This window comes from Carassius carassius, chromosome 14 (assembly GCF_963082965.1).
Source record: "Carassius carassius chromosome 14, fCarCar2.1, whole genome shotgun sequence".
Taxonomy (NCBI): domain Eukaryota; kingdom Metazoa; phylum Chordata; class Actinopteri; order Cypriniformes; family Cyprinidae; genus Carassius; species Carassius carassius.
In genome coordinates this window covers 16,016,942-16,034,498 of record NC_081768.1, presented here as the reverse complement: position 1 = coordinate 16,034,498, position 17,557 = coordinate 16,016,942, and the positions used below count along the sequence as shown (strand labels likewise).

The following is a 17,557-nucleotide window of genomic DNA, read 5'->3' as shown; positions in this document are numbered from 1 at the left end:
GTGAGAGTGAAACGCACAGACTGATGACACCCGAGTATCACTGTCAAGTACGACAAGAGTGTATTGAGACGAGGGAGAAAAGATTGTTTTGGTGAGTTTATTTTGAGGCCATCAGATATCCAATCCTGTGCACAGGTGCACACATCACATCCTCTTGCAGCTTTAAATCACACATTCCATGCATTCCCTAAAAACACTCTTTCCTCTTTGAGAAAGGAAAGTGATTGAGAAATAGATGGGTGTTTGTTAATGCACGTAAAACACATAAGAACTGTGTGAATGCACATGTAATTTTGTAAGGCTTTACAAACTGTAGCTGGACAGTCTTAGCAAAAAGGATTGTAATTTTAACTGTAAATGCAACAATAAATACCTGTTAAATGGTTAATGGTAAGCAACTTTGCTATATATGATCTAATGAGAGATTTAATTTGAAAGTGAAATACATCAAAGAGAGCAAAAGTAAAAAAGAACAAGTCATCTTATAATTTAGTGGGGGGAAAAACATAAATTGGCATTCCCAGAATTCTCTGTTTACATCTGAAGGCTTTTCATTGAAATGAAATGTTTGTTGAACAATGAACTGTTTATTAGTGTTTTCTTATCAGTTATGTACATTAGGCTTTTGTTTTACATCTTATGTTTTTAAATTAATATTTACTGTGTTATTTTAGTGTTGTGCATGGGTTACCGTAATGGTGTGTATCTTTAGTATTTACCTCAGCTTATGGGAAAGTTACTTGTGATGAACTCCACTGATTCATCATGTGGCTAAATATCGCCTCGGTTTTTAATATGTTTGTCAGTTTATTGTAAACAGATTTCAGTCATTTGGTACGTAAACATTATTTCAGTCAAATAAATATAATGTTTTACTGTAGATTTAAGTTTAATCAATAAAACTTGCTGCTACAACATTTGTTATGATAAACAACCACATCTTACAGCAACTTCTTTTTCAGTGTGAGCTGCTTACAGCATGTAGTGGTGTAATGGAGAACCTATGGTAGGTAAACAGAAGCTTGTTGATGTACAGTGGCACTCTTGTGGAACATACTTGGCTGCTTGTTTTGAAAGGAACCTCAATGAGTTCTGGCTCAAAGAATTATTATATTAAGTCATCAGGCATTTTTTGTTACAAACTGAATCAGTTGCAGTGGAAACATTTATCTTATAACAAATTACTGAATATATGACTGTGTCATTACAAGTGTATCGAAATAAAAGAAAAAGCTGACAAAAAGGGAAGGTATAAGCAGTAATGTTACCCTCATTAATGCGGTCATGTGCATGTTGTGCAACTGTGTATGGCAGTCCTGCACGGTTAATGATTCTACATGCGGCTTCATGTCATGTCTCTCCTCACTACTGCCCACTGTGATCTGTTCCCGTGACAACCAGGTAGAAAAACACACAGGTCCACTCCCTCATTCTAGCGATGGATTTAACGATAAAATAGAAGTTTACAGGAATCATTTTACAGTCCTGCCAAAGGAACTCAAACACATCCAAATAAAAGCAGAGATACAATCATCTGTAAACAACAGATCAAACGGATGGAAAAAGAAGAAAGCAGGAATTGCACAAATGTATATATTGTTTCTCTTCATTAACCATGCTAATGATGTTTTAAGGCTTTTCTGTGTATTTTCCTGAACAAAGCAAAAGACAAAAGCATTTGATTTTATCGTATATTTGAGTGTGCACATAAAAAAGAAAACCAATGTCAAAAAATGGGGAAAAAATCATTGTAGATACAATTGAGTGAGCCTGATCAACTTGAGTTAATACTGACCTATACAAAACAGTTATAAAATAATGTTCCTGTAACAACAGTGTATGTTCTGCAATATTATATATATATAGCATGATTTGGGGTTTATAAGAAGAAAGTAACACAAAGACAGTTGAATTCTGTGTAAAAACAATAATAATAAAAAACAATAATAAAAAAACATTTAAAATTGTTACTGTTAATTGTTACTATTTAAATTGAGTGTAATTTGGGTTTTGCAAAGGCATTATTAGAAAATAACACAAAGAAACAAACCCAATTACAAATGTTACTGGGAATGCATTATTTTTCATTACTACTCAGTTTGAGAATGATTTGGGGTTTGTAAAGCCCTTTTACGAAAATAACATAAAGGTGATTTAGTTATGTGTAAAAAAAAAATTAAATAAATAATTTTCAATTGTTTAAAATGATTGTTTAAACATTGTGTTAAAACAATTACTTTGTAAACATTTATTTATAGTCAGATAATACAGAACTGCTTAAATGGGAAGGTTGGTAATTATGTACATTTAAAGTACATCACAGGGAAATTCTAAAGAATACTTGTTTTCACTGCTGTAAATATCCCAAAATCCTCTATTTGCAACTTCCATGTTCAATTGCATGGAAAGAAGATGATTAGCGCTGGTGTGAGTCTGTCTCTGTGTGTGGCTGAGAGAGGATTCACATTCACACACAGCAGGAGCAATCCAGTGAGATGCAATCATAATTTGTAATGATGCTTTGCATTTTTCAGTTTTTACCGTGAGGGACAGCGACATTAGTTGCTGGGTGTCAAGCATTCTGACTGGTTAAAGACCCTTGTTGTAAGTCAGGATCTTGCACTCTGTTGCAGCAGCGATCTCTGGCTCGAGGTCTGACACGTGGATCAGAGAGACAGGAAACAGGTTCGGTATGACAAATACACACAGACAACCATATACCTGGACAGCATTTATAGCTTCATTAACCTCTAACTATTCTGTTCATTTAATTTAGCTTTAGTGTTAGCAGAAATGCCAGGAAAAGATTCTAACATCAAATTTTCTCATATATGATTCCTCTGTTTTGATTATGGAGTGTTTTTATTTTTATACTGACATTTAGATTCAGATCTTTTGGCTACAGCGAGATAACCATTCACAGCAATCATCAAGTCATTAAGATGTTTAAAATGTTTCATCAAATGAGAATTAAAAGTGTGCCACGTCTTTCCAGCCTCGAGCATTTTTCACAGTCAAAACTGACACTTCAGGCATCATAAAAAGCTAAAATGAAGCTGCGAGCACTGGTAAATATCCAAACCAGGGCCAAAACTTGCAATATTTTGCTCAGAAACAGATGGCGATGAGTGTGTGAGTGTGTGAGGCTGAATCTGAAACAGACATCCTGTGGGGTGTGAAAAGGTGGGGGGGACAGGAGTGGAGTTTTTTGGGAGCGTTCGTCTGGAACCCTCGGAAAAGTGTAAAGAGGGAGCGAGAGAGTGAGAGGAGAGGAGGAGGGGAGGGGTGGGAGAGGAATAGAAGTAGTTGGCAGCACATATGTCTGCAGTTCAGTAACCATATGGATGAACAGCTTAATAAACACCATTTTAAAGCATAACCGTCTTCACGGCAGACAAAGAGAAGGGGACGTAGCGAATGGAGGGAGGCGTGTGCGAGTGCTCACCTGACTGTTTTGGGGGAACAGGCTGATGGCAACAGGCAGCGCTAGGCCGAACATGCAGAGACACACCATGCTGTGAACAGGCAGCCCGAGACGAGGGCGCTTCTGCAGCAGAGGGAGCCTAACGTTCAAACACCCACAAAAATGCAAACGTTACTGGCAAGGCCGTGAGCATTCCCACCATTTTTGTTATCAAAGGCACTCGCTGACACTTATGAACTGCTGTGCATGATTGCTCCCTGACACCTCCCCCTCCCTCCCTCCCTGGCCGCAGTGCGTGTGGGGGGTTGTGGGATAGCGTGCTCCGCAGGAGTCCTCCAGAGTAGTCCTGCTTTAATGAAGGCAGTGACTGCCTAATGATGACTTCATCAACACATACGCATGATGAGCTTTAATTGGCCACCAGAAACTCTCTCTCTCTCTCTCTCTCTCTCTGTGTGTATACGTGTATGTTTGGGAGAGGAACAGAACAGGGGAAAGGATCAAAGTATGTTAAAGACCTTTTATTGTGTCCATCAACTGCTCTAAATAAATCAACACACACATCTGTCACTCTCCCGTGAAGAGGTCAAAGCTGAACTCAAGTGACATGTAGTAAACAACAGTTATTAACAGTTTTTCAACTAAACGTATCCTTATCCTATGATATTATGGATACAAAATATTTATGACCAATAATCAATTAAAAAGCAGAAATAAAAATTTTATTAAAAATTAAGAAACTTATAAAATCCATTTACATCTATCATACATTATGTTTGTTAAAGATTAAATTTAAAAGTGTTAAATTAATAGTTTTTTTTTTTATTAATCTTAAGGGGGTGTTAGATGGCAAAGGTAGTCTAAATTTTTAAAAAAATTATTTTATTTTTCAGTAACACAAAGCATTTATGTATAATGCACAGTGTTGGGAACGTTACTTTAAAAAAGTAATTAGTTATAGTTACTCACTACTTGTTCCAAAAAGTTACTGAGTTAGTAACTGAATTACTGTATAATAAAAGTAACTCGTTACCAGGGAAAGTAACTATTTGCGTTAGTGTAAAAAAAAAAAAGAATTTTTTTTTTTTTTTTAGCAGTTTTCACAAGTCAGTTGAAATAAGTAGAACAGACAGGTGTTCGTACATAACTTTCGAGATTTATTGCACGTCAACAGACAGCAAGAGTTTTATCCTGCACTCTTTGTAAGAAAAGTGTTTTTGGCCACTAGCTTTGTAGATGCGTGTGTCACACATTACATGCACGTTCTTGCCTTTGACTACAATGAATTTGAAGTAGTGCTTATATCTCCACCTTGAAAATGCCAACTTTTCATCGGATTGCTCCTGACTCGCCATTTCTCCTGCTGCTGCGAATCTCTGTGTAGCTGTTGCGTGTGTGTGACTGTGTGTGTTCGGCGCCGCTGGCGCGTGTGTGTAAAAACACTGGCTCTGATTGGCTACCATGAAACACATGACTCTGCCTTAGCCAATCATAATCGCTTATCTCGTTATTAACCCACCTGCTCACTCGTTGTGTGAGCCAGGGGTGCGTTCGGATTACATAGCTTATTAAATCAATGCATAGTAACGCACCGCATTTAACGTTCAGTAACGTTAACGGCGTTGTAACGACGGGAAAAGGAATTAGTTAGATTACCCCGTTACTGAAAAAATAACGTCGTTACCTAACGCCATTCTTTTAAACGGCGTTATTCCAAACACTGATAATGCATTACAAAGGCACTCGTTATGTAATGAATTATACATAATTTCAGAAATCATTGTAATCAATTGTAATCACATAATATTTGTAGATTCCTTGTTACTGTAACCAATCTGAAATTGGTTGTTTGGCATGCATTTTAAATCATTAAAGATGCAACAAGTATTATAATGTAACATAATATTACATTAACAATTATTCATGAATCATACATTAAAACGCATCATTTATGAATTAATTTTTTTTTTAAATGCACTGTTAAATAAAATTTTCTTTTCATATTACAAAAAAAATGCATTTAAAAAATCCTGACAGTACAAATCACTAACATATTGGCAATTCCTGCAGCAATCCCTATAACAATAACATCTGAAAGAAGATTTGTAAAATTTAAATCAGCAAATAACCAAATTTGCTTGGTTATGTCTAAAGCTCATTTATATTTCCTCTAGATCATTTCATGTGACACTGTTGCATCTTGCAAGACAATCTGAAACCATTTTCCTACTTTAAATGCAAAAAACGGCACCACTGACTGTTCAGCAAAAGCAGCTGTCTTCATTTTCGGACTCACCTAGAGAGACAGGTGAAAGGTTTAAGCACCACACATATATCACACAGACTCCTCTCAGCACTCTAATTAATCAAGGATAGCCCTGGCCCTCAGCCCCACCCTCAAAGCAGTGACCCTCCTGCAGCCCTGTTCTTGCTCCATTGAGAGCCAGTGAGGGTGAGCTGACAGGCAGCATAGCAGAGGACAACTCACCATTTACTGCCGCTCTCACACAGACACACACACACATAGCTGCACACACCTGCGAATCAAGAGCAGGAAGAATTCGAGGAGGTTGCGACATAGTCTAGGAGTCATAAAACCCATCGAATTCTGGTGAAGAGTCGATCCCACTCTTCAACAGAAATGTGCATTTAGCATTTTGGAATTTGATACAAAAGGAGTTAAAAGATTGCATAACTGAATTTTTTTACAGCCGCTACTCCAGTTTTCAGTGTCACATGATCCTTCAGAAACGTCAAATGTTTAATTAAAAATAATGCTTCATTACGGAATAAAAGTATGAATTTCTTTCAAAGAAAAAATAAATCTTACTGGTCTTACTGAGACTCTGTTTGGACTACTATCACTATCTCTGACATGTTTTCATACAAGAAAACACAAGAAATGTAAGAAGCCATTAATGTGCAACCAGATTATCAACTGAAATTAGAAGAAAACCTACCAAAAAGTTAGTAGTATGATGTGTCATGTAAGCTGAATAACTGAGGAAGACGTAGAAAATTCCATTTCAAATAAAAATATGCATATAAGTCTTATTTTACTGCACATTACTTACATTTATAAAACCATCCAGGCGAGTTTAATATTCAATGTTCAATATTTTACAAAAGTATCTGTATAGTAATAATAGGACTTGTAACATTATATGCATTTGCAGGCAGATTATGATCATTCACACACACACACACACACACACACACACACACACACACACACACACACACACACACACACACACACACACACACTTATAAATATATAAATACATATAATACATTTTTTGAGCATAAAAATCTTGACATGCAAACAGTTTTTATCATTCAAAATTTGTATAACTTCTATATCACATTACACATTTTATAGACCGTTTGCAGATGGTGGGTGACACATCTTACTGCAATCTCACATACATATAATCTCCCAATAAAAATACCACAGAACAAAATGAACAGAATACAATAGTAATAACCTGTCAGAGAGTCACCACCTGTGGATATTAAAATAAAAGCAATCAGAACTGGAAAACATTCTTGATCTGGAATGTCGGTGCTAAGAGGGGTTAACTGGATATAAAATAAATAGTTTATATGGTCAAGTCAAAGTGCACACGTGAATTACAAGCGGAAAAATTATTAGAATAATGATTTACTTCCTGGCATTATCATCTGAGGCATGTGGTGAGATTGGTGTGGGTGTGTGTGAGAGAGAGAGAAATAGAGCCTGAAGCATTTTTAATTTACAGGCCTTGTGTTGTGTGTTATCAGTGTTCAGTGCTGCAGTGTTGTGGGGCTGAGTTAATTGGCTGAGTAAATAGCTATTCACCTCTGAGGGGTTCAGACCCAGGCCAATTAAACACACACACACACAAGCGCGTGCGCGCGAAATCAAAAATGGAGAACAAAGAAACATAAACAAATGCATACTAAATTTGATATGAAGGAGGTCCTGCTTTAGGTCACCCACAGAGGCCAAAACCATTATGAAAATCCCTGCTAAATTCGAGATTTCAATTTGAGGTTAACAACAACAACAACAAAAAAAGATTAATTTGCATTTTACTTAAAATAATGCAAAAGGCAAATTTCAAACACTTTGTTTTCACTGTGTTCCATTAGCTGCATTTAATTGCCTTTTATAACTAAACACACAAAAAAAAAACAACAACAACAATGACATGGCGGCCTGGAGACAGGGAACTCAGTGCTAACACAGAGAGCACTTTAGGCCTAATTAACCAATTAGAGAGCGGCAGCCGAGAGCTAACAAGGTCCCGTCACCCCTGCCCAGAGAGGTGAAGGGGAACGGCTGATTTAATTAAAGGGGTGGGGTGGGGGACAAAAACAATTTAATTACAACCAAGCATCCCCAAGGCATTGTGGGACAGTCTCCCTCAGCCCCTCTGGACCTGTTTGAGACTCAGAACGCTAATGGAACACTGAGATAACATTTCAGCAGCAGCCCCCTCTGACAACAGGATCAGTCAAAACACAACGCGCTAATACACAACAAACAAACGCTTGGGGTTTAATGAAAGTCTGAACAAATGCTCATTTAGAAATTGAGTGTCATTACAAATGCAAAGACGTGAGCTTTCAGACAGCAAAAGAGCTGACTGAAAACTGTAGGCATTAATTAATATAGTGCATTACTCAATCGTTTTATGCTTTAATAATCAGCAGTTTAGCAAGACTGCATGACAGGAGGCTTGATTTTTTTCATAACCACAACAGGGCACATTATAAGCGGTGCATGCCAGAAAATCAACACATACATAAACATGCTCTCACACACATGCACATACCATCAGCAGGAAATGAGATGAACCTCTGGACCAGGAATCTTGTTGCTGGACTGAAATGCTCAGCTCTTTTAATAAGAAGATTCAGCCCCACCTGTGCACACATTAAATTTACATTTAATTTATTTAAAAATAAAGTAATAAATGTAAAAAGTAAAAAATAAATAAACATATAATTATAAATGTGTACACACACACACACACACACATATATATATATATATATATACGCACACACACACAGTTCAAAAGTTTGAGGTCAATAATATTTTTCTTTTAAATATATTAATATCTTTATTCAGAAAGCACACATGAAATTACCAATATTACAAAAGTTTATAATGCTAAAAAATATTTCTATTTCAAATAAATTCTGTTCTTTCAAACTTTTTTCCACACAATTGTTAAGCAGCACAACTGTTTTCAACACGGATAACAAAAAAGGTTTCTTGAGTAGAAAATCAGCATATTAGAATAATTTCTGAATGACAGATTAAAGCTAAACACACACACACACACACTGCTTCATTGTTTCATTTTCACATAATTCATAATAAAGGCTGGAGTTATTACAACCAAAAATTCAGCTATATAAATGACATTTTGAAATATATAAAAATTTGTTATTTTAAATTGTAATATTTCATGCTATTACTGTTTTACTGCATTTTTCATCAAATAAATGCAGCATTGGTGAGAATAAAAACTTCTGAACCGTAGTGGGTGTATGTATATGTTTTATTATAATACTTCATTTTTAAAATTAAATTATTTCTTCTCATCATTTTTTTAAATTCTTTCATTTATAAGACAATGTAGCCCAGACAGGAAAATAGGTGAAAAGAGGGAGGAAACTTGAACTGTGTGCCCTTGAGTGCAGCAGATTTACACGTGTAGAGCACTCACATTACCCACTGTGCCACAGCTATGGCTTTATATTACACCTACCTGTCCTTTATTTAGAGAGTGACATCTCACATAATCATAGAGCATGACAGTTTCACGTTTGTGAGATCTGTCTTTAAATTCACCTCAAATGAAAACCCGTCGCATACCTAATGAAACAATGAAATATTAGATTGATATAACAATTATAACCCATGAAGTCAAAACTTTTATGGAGACAATACACATTTGTTTTCATAGTGACCTTAAAAGCACATAACTCCCAGTGGGCTTCATGACAGGTCATGACAGGCTATGCTAAGTTGTTTCTCATCTTGCCTTGTGAGTCTGTGGTCATCTCTTTGAGCTCCAGTTAACAAACATCTGAGAATCAAACCCATTCACATCCCTTTCCTTCCCAGCAGGGGTCTTCAGAGGGATTGTAGTTTTAATTAGTCCCCCCACCCCACCCCCACCTCCCATATTTCTCACAGGCATGGGGCCATTTGTAGTTGTCATCACCATGGTTCTGCTTGTCATGCCCCTGGGCATCAAACTGCCACCCAGCAGGGCAGCTAATTGGCTCTAGAGGACACGGGGGGCGTGACTAGAAGGATATGCAATTCAGCAATGTGAAATACAGCAAAGGGCCCTGTGTGCCTATTTGATGCTATCAGCCTCCATCAGTTCGCTTATTAAAATTTAAGTCATGTAATACTAGAAAATCATGAATAATATTTTTTTTCTGTTAGCATGAAATGGCAATTCAAAATTTAAGGATTAAAAGAGAATTCTTTCTACACATCAAATTACATAATACAGTTTTGTGCATGCATGTGAACTCACTGCGATAGTAACTGCACTGCTGACTGCACCAACGTAACCATGGAAAACCGTTGACATTGGCGTGGGCTGAAAACTTAAAATAGCATAAATTAATACAATTAGTTGAATGAATGTGGCATTGTGGAATGCATTAAAACGAATACACTTGATGCTGATGCTGATATCATATGACTGTGGAGTAGTTCTTTTAATTTTTTAATTCTGATAATTGTAATCATAAAATGGTTAATCTGTAAAGATAATCATGATAAACAAAATGTGTAAAAATCATACATGTTTTGTTGTTCACATAGCTTATTTTCTGCAATAACCCAAAAGCCTTTTTTTCATTGATTTTTAATTATAATTGTAGAATATATGTGAATATATGTAAAATATGCCATGATATGCCTTCATAAACTGGTCAAAATTATATTACTTATATATCGCACCTTAGATGCATTACGGTTGCAGTAGTTGAAACAGGCATTGTGGCTCTGGTTCAGCCACTGTGAGAAAAGACAGTGAGACAGTGAGTTCACAGTAAACAGAACTTAGATTGACTTTTCATCTGAAAAGATCATACCTGCCAGAAGATGGTGGAAGCAAATGTCTGATTGGGTAAAAAGAGGCCCACAACCTATAATGAAGGTGTCATTTACAAGAAGTGATTTAAGGTTTACATTTGGTGGGCTATAGACAAGAAGGAAAAGTTCAGTATCTTTTCACATTGACCTACCACTGGAGTACCAAAGGGCACAAAACCTGAAAGGAAAAGGAAAAACATGTGCTGAGATGATTTCAGGAGAAAATGAACCCTTGATGCAATAATGAAATCGCACTAAGACTGTAATTTTGACAATTGAATAGGCTGGATAAGGCCACAGACGTACATTCCATGTCATGTTTATATTAACGATCAGGATTAGGGACTCTCATGACATTATTACTGACCTTTAACACATTTATAAAATCTTCATTACTCATAAAAGATAGCATGGTTCAGAGGCACCCATCATAATTGTCAGGCAGGTCTCTCTATCTGCTCTCTCTTTAAATAGTGGTGTTAGCAGAAGACTAAAATACTCCTATTTCTGAGTGGCCCAACAACACTTCCAGACAGCAGGAGGGAGAGGGTTTAATCAGAGCCCATGCTGAGTGTGACCTTTGCCAACAGATCGGTCCAGAGAGACCCCCTACCACCTTACTCCAGTCTCCAGAGCTGGTAACAAGCAGAAGACTGCCTACCACCCATGACACAGACACACACTCACACCCTTACCTGACATGCGAAAGGGCATGGGGATCTTCTCTCCTGTGTCTGGATGGATGATGGCCTGAGGACATAATGAATCCACAGACAGCAGACAGGATGAAGAGGAGGAAGCGAGAGAGAAGAAGAGGTGAGAGCGAGCTGATGGGAGAATTACCATGCTGAGGTTAGCCGTAATTCTCCTCTCATTACACCACTATACAGAAGTACAGCTTGTTTGTGCGTGACATACCGTGCACAAAGACGTTGAGTGATTTGAGCAGGTTCTTTCATCAAAGCAACCTGTAAAGGGCTTTCAACGCTGTTCACACTCGCCTGTTTAATCTTCTGCACCTCCCAAAGCTATTGCGAAAAACAGAAACATGCAAAAGAGGGAAATGTTTACAAGTATTACATCCTCACCTTGATTTTGTTGTGTAACGGAAGTTACCAAGAAAACAGGAGTTCTTTACGCAACACGTGTGATTTTGAAATTTGATTGGCTGATGTTTGTTCCTCTTCTCGCACATTAACTTTAATACACTTTTTAAATAAAGGTTCTTTATTGAAATCTGTGGTTCCATGGAGAACCTTTAACATCAATGGAATTTTTATAAACTGTTCCCTGAAAGGTGCTTTGGTAAACCAAAAATAGTTCCCCTGTATGGCATAACTGCAAAAATGTGTAGCAAACATGACACAATGGGGGTTTCCAAATTACCTTTTAATGGGCCCCAAACTTACCTGCACATTAGTCACACTTAGAGGCAGAGTTCCATTTTTGAACTGATCCAAGAGTTTCATACATTAATTTAAAAGTTTATATATATATATAACAACACCCTCACAGCAATTCATAATATTGTAATAAATAAATACGTTTTAAGTTTATAAGTTAAACATCTAGTCTAGCGTATCTTTTTTGTTGAGAAGTTTCATTGTTTTAGTTGAAAAATGCAATAAAAATACAGATTAAGTGGGACAAGAGGTGAAGTGAAAAATTTTATTTTGCATTTAATGTCTTCTTTTTTACTCTATACAGTGGAGATCTTGTTTAAAATGGTATTGTGAGGTTAAGTCATCTGGCATCATAATCACATTTAAAAATGACAATGAAAAAAAAGATATTTGTCTTAGTTGATTTGTACCTAACTAAATTAACTTAGTTTGTATCAGGCATGTTTGTTGGTTAATGATATACTTGTTGCTTTATTAATTTATTTGTGTATGCACAAATGATGATTTCCATACAGTATGCAAAGAACTCCAAAAATAGGCTACTAAGTTACTTCTTGTCTTCAAGGTCAGGTCCGTACAGAAAAATAATCATATGTTCACAATTTTCTTAAACGATTCGCCAAATGATTTCTGAGGTAGCAGAAACTTTCCCCAGACGTGAGAGTCAGATGCTGATGCAGACTCTGACTCCAGGGCCAAACCAGTTGTTTTCGCGCGCCAGGTGTGTCCACCTCATTAACGCACCAACTGTCTGCTGGCTGATCTGTAGACCTAAAAAGTTCTTCCAACGCAATTAAAATGTTCAAATGTGTGTGTGCAGGGAGGAATGCCAGATTATTAAGCAGCACGCAACATATTCTCTGTTCATCACGTCTAACAGACGGTCCTTTACACGCATTAAGGACGGTACCGGTGGAGTAATAACAGCAGATGTGAATCATCTGTATTAAAAAATAATTAAATGAATGAATAAATAAATTACATCTTCCTTTAAGGTTAAAGTTATTGAGTCACTAATGCATACAAAATGGGTTAAATTGCTTTTTTGTCCCAGTGAATGTTCCCATATGTTTTTATGGAGAACTGTGGTATTAATGAACTAGCTTTGGCACAAAAGAGTTTTAACACGTTTTATCTTGATTCTGAAGCTCGGAAATTATTAATGGAGGGCGTGCTAGTTATAGGGGTATGTAACTGAACCCCTGAAAAAATATCAAAGATGTTCTCAAAAGGTGTCTAAGTAGGCCTATTTTTCAAATAGACTACAAGTAGGCCTAAATATATGTTTCAACAAATCCACAAAAGCAGATTAGATTGAAAGTAACGTAAGGAGGTAACGTAAACTGGTTACAATCCACAGGAAACTTTTTATCAACATGTTTTGAATGATAAAATATAGGCCTAACCTGATCTCATGAACGTGTGCGTTGATGGCACGATTTTCTATTACTATTTGGCGTAACAATATGCAAAAATTACCTTCAAGATGTAAGATACGTGGTAGTGGTATGGGGTAGGTGCATGGGCTACGCCAAAATGCATATTATATTATATGCATACACGCCAACCAAGTGCGTAGCCTAATACACGTCAAACACGTGCGTATCGCATGCACGCCTAAGTCAGTTTCTGCGTATAAATAGCACTTAAAATACAAAAAAGTGCTACTGATACGCATTTTCACGATACCGGCCCCATGACGTTTTTGTTAGTAGCCTTAAGATAATTCGATTGAATAATTTATTTGTTTATTTATTATCATCTGAGGATTCATTTAAAATGCTGACACACTGTTTTAGGCTATACTATTGCATTTCTAGCAATAAACTAAATAAAATGCAACATTAATACTCATCACATTTTACAAAGCAGTTTTTCACCAACAGAGGTCACTGTTAATGCGACTTAAACAAGGAGTGAGGGCGGAAGAAGCAAACACTGCAGTGAACTGTTTGGTTTGGATTTGGTTTTAGTGAGAAAATTCAACTGGATCTCTTTTGAGCAGCAAAAAAGCGATTCCTCTCAAACAATTCAGATGAAATATTCTGTCTCTAAACCCGTCTGCGGTAAGCCTAGAGAAATCAACCAGATGTAAAAGCACAAGTGTCACATTGGTATGTATGCACTGGGTCCGGCTGTTGTTTACCTGATCGAACCTAGACTCTCCGAGTCTAAACGGTCAATGCAGGCATGGCAGGTGTTCCCAGATGCACAGTGCAGTCAGCAAGGCTGTTTTACTGAGACCTCAAAGTTTACGCAGAGTTCCCTCAGAGGTGTCAAAACATCCGTATCGATGCATTTTGGGTAATGTCGTTTTCTAACAGGACAAATGATATGTGTAATGAATTAACTTTAAAGAGTAGCTTAAAAATTGCCATTAACGTCAGTGAATCATTGTTTTTCTTTTATTAATAAAATCAGGTAATTTCAGCCTCCTTAATTATCACGTGGTTCAGTTTAGTCAATATCATTATCTTGTTGTTACTGCACATGGTGTAATTTGATTCATACCCTGTATTTTCCCAAGATTCCCATTCTTCAAATAGCTTGTCTACATGCTGTACAATATTAATTTTGTTGTACATTATGTACTCCTATTAGTGTGGTCTAAAAATATAAGAAAGACTTTATTCAGTGTGAGCAAATGTAAATCTTTTTAACACATTTGACTAAAAGTGTGACTCGAAGTTAAATATGACATCTATTTATTACAGAGGCAAAATGTCATAGTTTGAAGCAAGATCATTTAGAACTAAAACAACTATATTTAATGCTCAATATACTAGTGTTGAAATAGTGGTTTCATTTTGAGACGTGTGAGAGCTTTGTCTTCACATCAAATAAGGACAGTCAGAGATGCATCCTAATGTGAAAAGTTTATTCATCAACAGAGACCTTTTTCTTAGCAGAGATGCTTAAGAGCACACCAAAACTCAACTGAACATCTCTCAGATGAGGCATTTGATAAAAAGAATACATCACAACCTCCAGTGGACACTCATGTTACTACATCCTGAACACCCAATCAAACAGCATCTCAGGGAAGCACTTCAAATATTTTGCACCTAAAACAAATGTTTGGTGCTTAAATGTTACTTGATACATGAGGCTAATTTAAGCCATTCTTATTTTGATTGTGACAGGAATCCACTGAAATTTACACCAAAGGAGGAAGAGTTGAGCCTGTAAGGCCTGTCTTGAGAATGAGGATTTGGGCATCAAGCCTCTTACCGATGCATTGCTACAACTCTTTGCAATTCCTTAAAAATATGTAGGTTTCAAATGACCTTGAAAAAAAAAAAAAGACGACATTCCAGACTTCTAAAAAATAAAATGAAATGTCATAGTAAACAAGTTTTTATTTGCAAGTTCCAGAGTTTGTACTACATAAAATGTAGCTTTGATTATCATCTTCACCATTAAAAGCATACAAATCTTCTTCTACGCACACATCTCATGACATCTCATGATAAAATTCAGCCAAGGGCACTTGAACACACCTTCTTACTAGGCTGCAGGCTGTGTGTGTTTTTGAATATTTATATAAACTGCAGTTCAACACAGTGGCAACCCAAGCACATATTTCATATTACATTCCATCTGTTTAGACCTAAAAAGTATGAATCTCTTAATTTCTGCAAAAGCCTGACCTTCACATCTATTGCTTTCTGTTACTACTGACCTCAATAATCACAATGTACACCCTACAGCATTTAAAGGAAATGAAAAAATAAATGAACGGATTGTACAGAACCTTCAGACCTGGCCACAAAGCAAAAAAACTAAACAATAAAAACATAAATAGATATTTGCATGATTAAAATGTAAAATTTTTGAAAAATTGTAAACTTTTACATGAAACCTTAATAAATGAACATTCATTAATCCACCTTAAGTGCTTCTACTCAAAAATAAGTTATTGATAGATCTTAGCTTTAGGTACTAGCACTGAAACACCATGAATATCCCATGTTTAGAGAACAATTAGTTTGTGCAGTGAACGAATGCGTTTGACTACGTGCACTTCCTAAGCTGTTGAGAAAGAACGGTTGTAAATGCCTCGGGATGAGGTTTAAAAGTGCTGCGGTCTATGCCTCTATCACACATCTACATATAGTGCTACATTGTACACAGACAGTGGCAACACTGATAGTGGCGACATCATAGAAACACCAGAATTACATTACAGTAACATTAACAGAGCCGTTGCGGTATTGAGAATAATTTCACGTTAATTTAGAGCAAATCATTTCTGGCATTTGCTGTTTTCATGGCTTTCGTTCTTTCTTCAGAACCATTTGTTCATCTTGATACCTAACAGTCTTGGGAAAGTTTAACTTGAAACACTCCTCTGCCATTAGTTTTGTAATATAATGTGCAATCTAATCAAAAGTGATGAGTTCAGCGAGGACAGAATGGAGAAAATACTGTATGATAAGGCAGCATTTGGCATATTGTCAGAGTGGCATATATCCAATGAATACAGTATATATCCCATTCATTACACCTGAAAGCACTGGCAGCGATGTATGTGCATTGGCTCAAGCAAAGGAAGGGAGAGGAAGGACACTGATCTGCGAACCGAAGCGAGAAGGTCAGTTGGTGTGATCCTCTACCCTTAAGCTCTTAAGTAAAGTGCGGAAGACGTGTAAGAAGGCAGAAGTAGGTTCGAAACTGGCTGATTTTGCTCTCTTTCCTGCTTTCTACCTCTCATGCTCCCTCTTGCACACTTTCAAGTGATCTCAAACCCGTTCTTTTGTTCTTGGTTCAAGCAGTTGAGCATTACATGTCAGATAAACGTGATAGAAGAAACGAAGGATAAATCAATGTTTTTCTTTGTGCATTAAAAACCATTCACACCAACACTAGAAGACTGGCATGTCACAGTCATGCCTTCCTTTCAATTGACCGGTGGGTTTGGTACATAGCTGGTCTGGCACGTGTCTTAGTGACATGTCTAGTGAGTGAACATCAGCTGACACCTGTCAAAATGGATCGTACCAGCTTTGAAGTATAGCAGCAGAGTGCCGACCTTTAACCATCAAATGCAAACCTGCAGTGCATATGGACCCCAGCAGAGACCCAGGTATTTTTGGACACATTTAAGAACACAAAATGTACACCCTCTCCTCCATGCCCATCACCTAGCGCCAGATAGCTCTCTACATTTATATAGTTGCTGTAGCAGTGCAGGGTTGTGATGTCCACCCAAGATTTGTGAAGGGATAGTGGAGGCGTTTGTTTTATCATTTCATCTTAGAGCCGACCTGCAGCAGCGTGGGGGTCTGCTCCATGATGCGTACAAGAAGCGTGTCAATGTAATCCTCTAGATCTTTGATCGTAACCTTCATCTTCTTTAGCTCTGTCTCGCGCTTCTCCAGCAGCGCCCCTCGCCTCTCGTACTCCTCCCGCTCCTGCCTGAGCTCAGAATCCCGCTGGATCAGCAAATTCACCAGCTCACTCTGGTTCAGGTGATAGTACGTGCCTCCTCCCTCCACTAGCTGCTCAAACGAGAAAAACAGAAAAAGTCTTACTTCACAAAAATATTCTGGGGTTAATAAAAAACAACAACATCTGGATTATGTTTGATTTGTGATTATGTTCATGAAATAATTA

At 37.0% G+C, this 17,557-nt stretch overlaps 1 protein-coding gene and 1 pseudogene across 6 annotated transcripts in view; both read right to left on the bottom strand.

Annotated features, from left to right (window-relative positions):
• Positions 1–2,589: 2,589 nt before the first annotated feature.
• On the bottom strand, positions 2,590–12,061 carry LOC132157589 (sideroflexin-5-like; annotated as a pseudogene).
• A 2,737-nt stretch (positions 12,062–14,798) lies between these two features.
• Positions 14,799–17,557, bottom strand: part of rab11fip5a (RAB11 family interacting protein 5a (class I)) — a 30,339-nt gene continuing 27,580 nt past the window's right edge. For 4 of the 6 annotated variants that reach the window (XM_059566368.1, XM_059566365.1, XM_059566367.1 and 1 more), the window contains one exon: positions 14,799–17,445. In XM_059566368.1, coding sequence (XP_059422351.1) covers positions 17,188–17,445 — 258 coding nt within the window. In that variant the 3' untranslated portion in view covers positions 14,799–17,187. The remainder of the gene's footprint in view (positions 17,446–17,557) is intronic. The other 2 variants (XM_059566366.1, XM_059566370.1) reach the window with 1 other exon arrangement.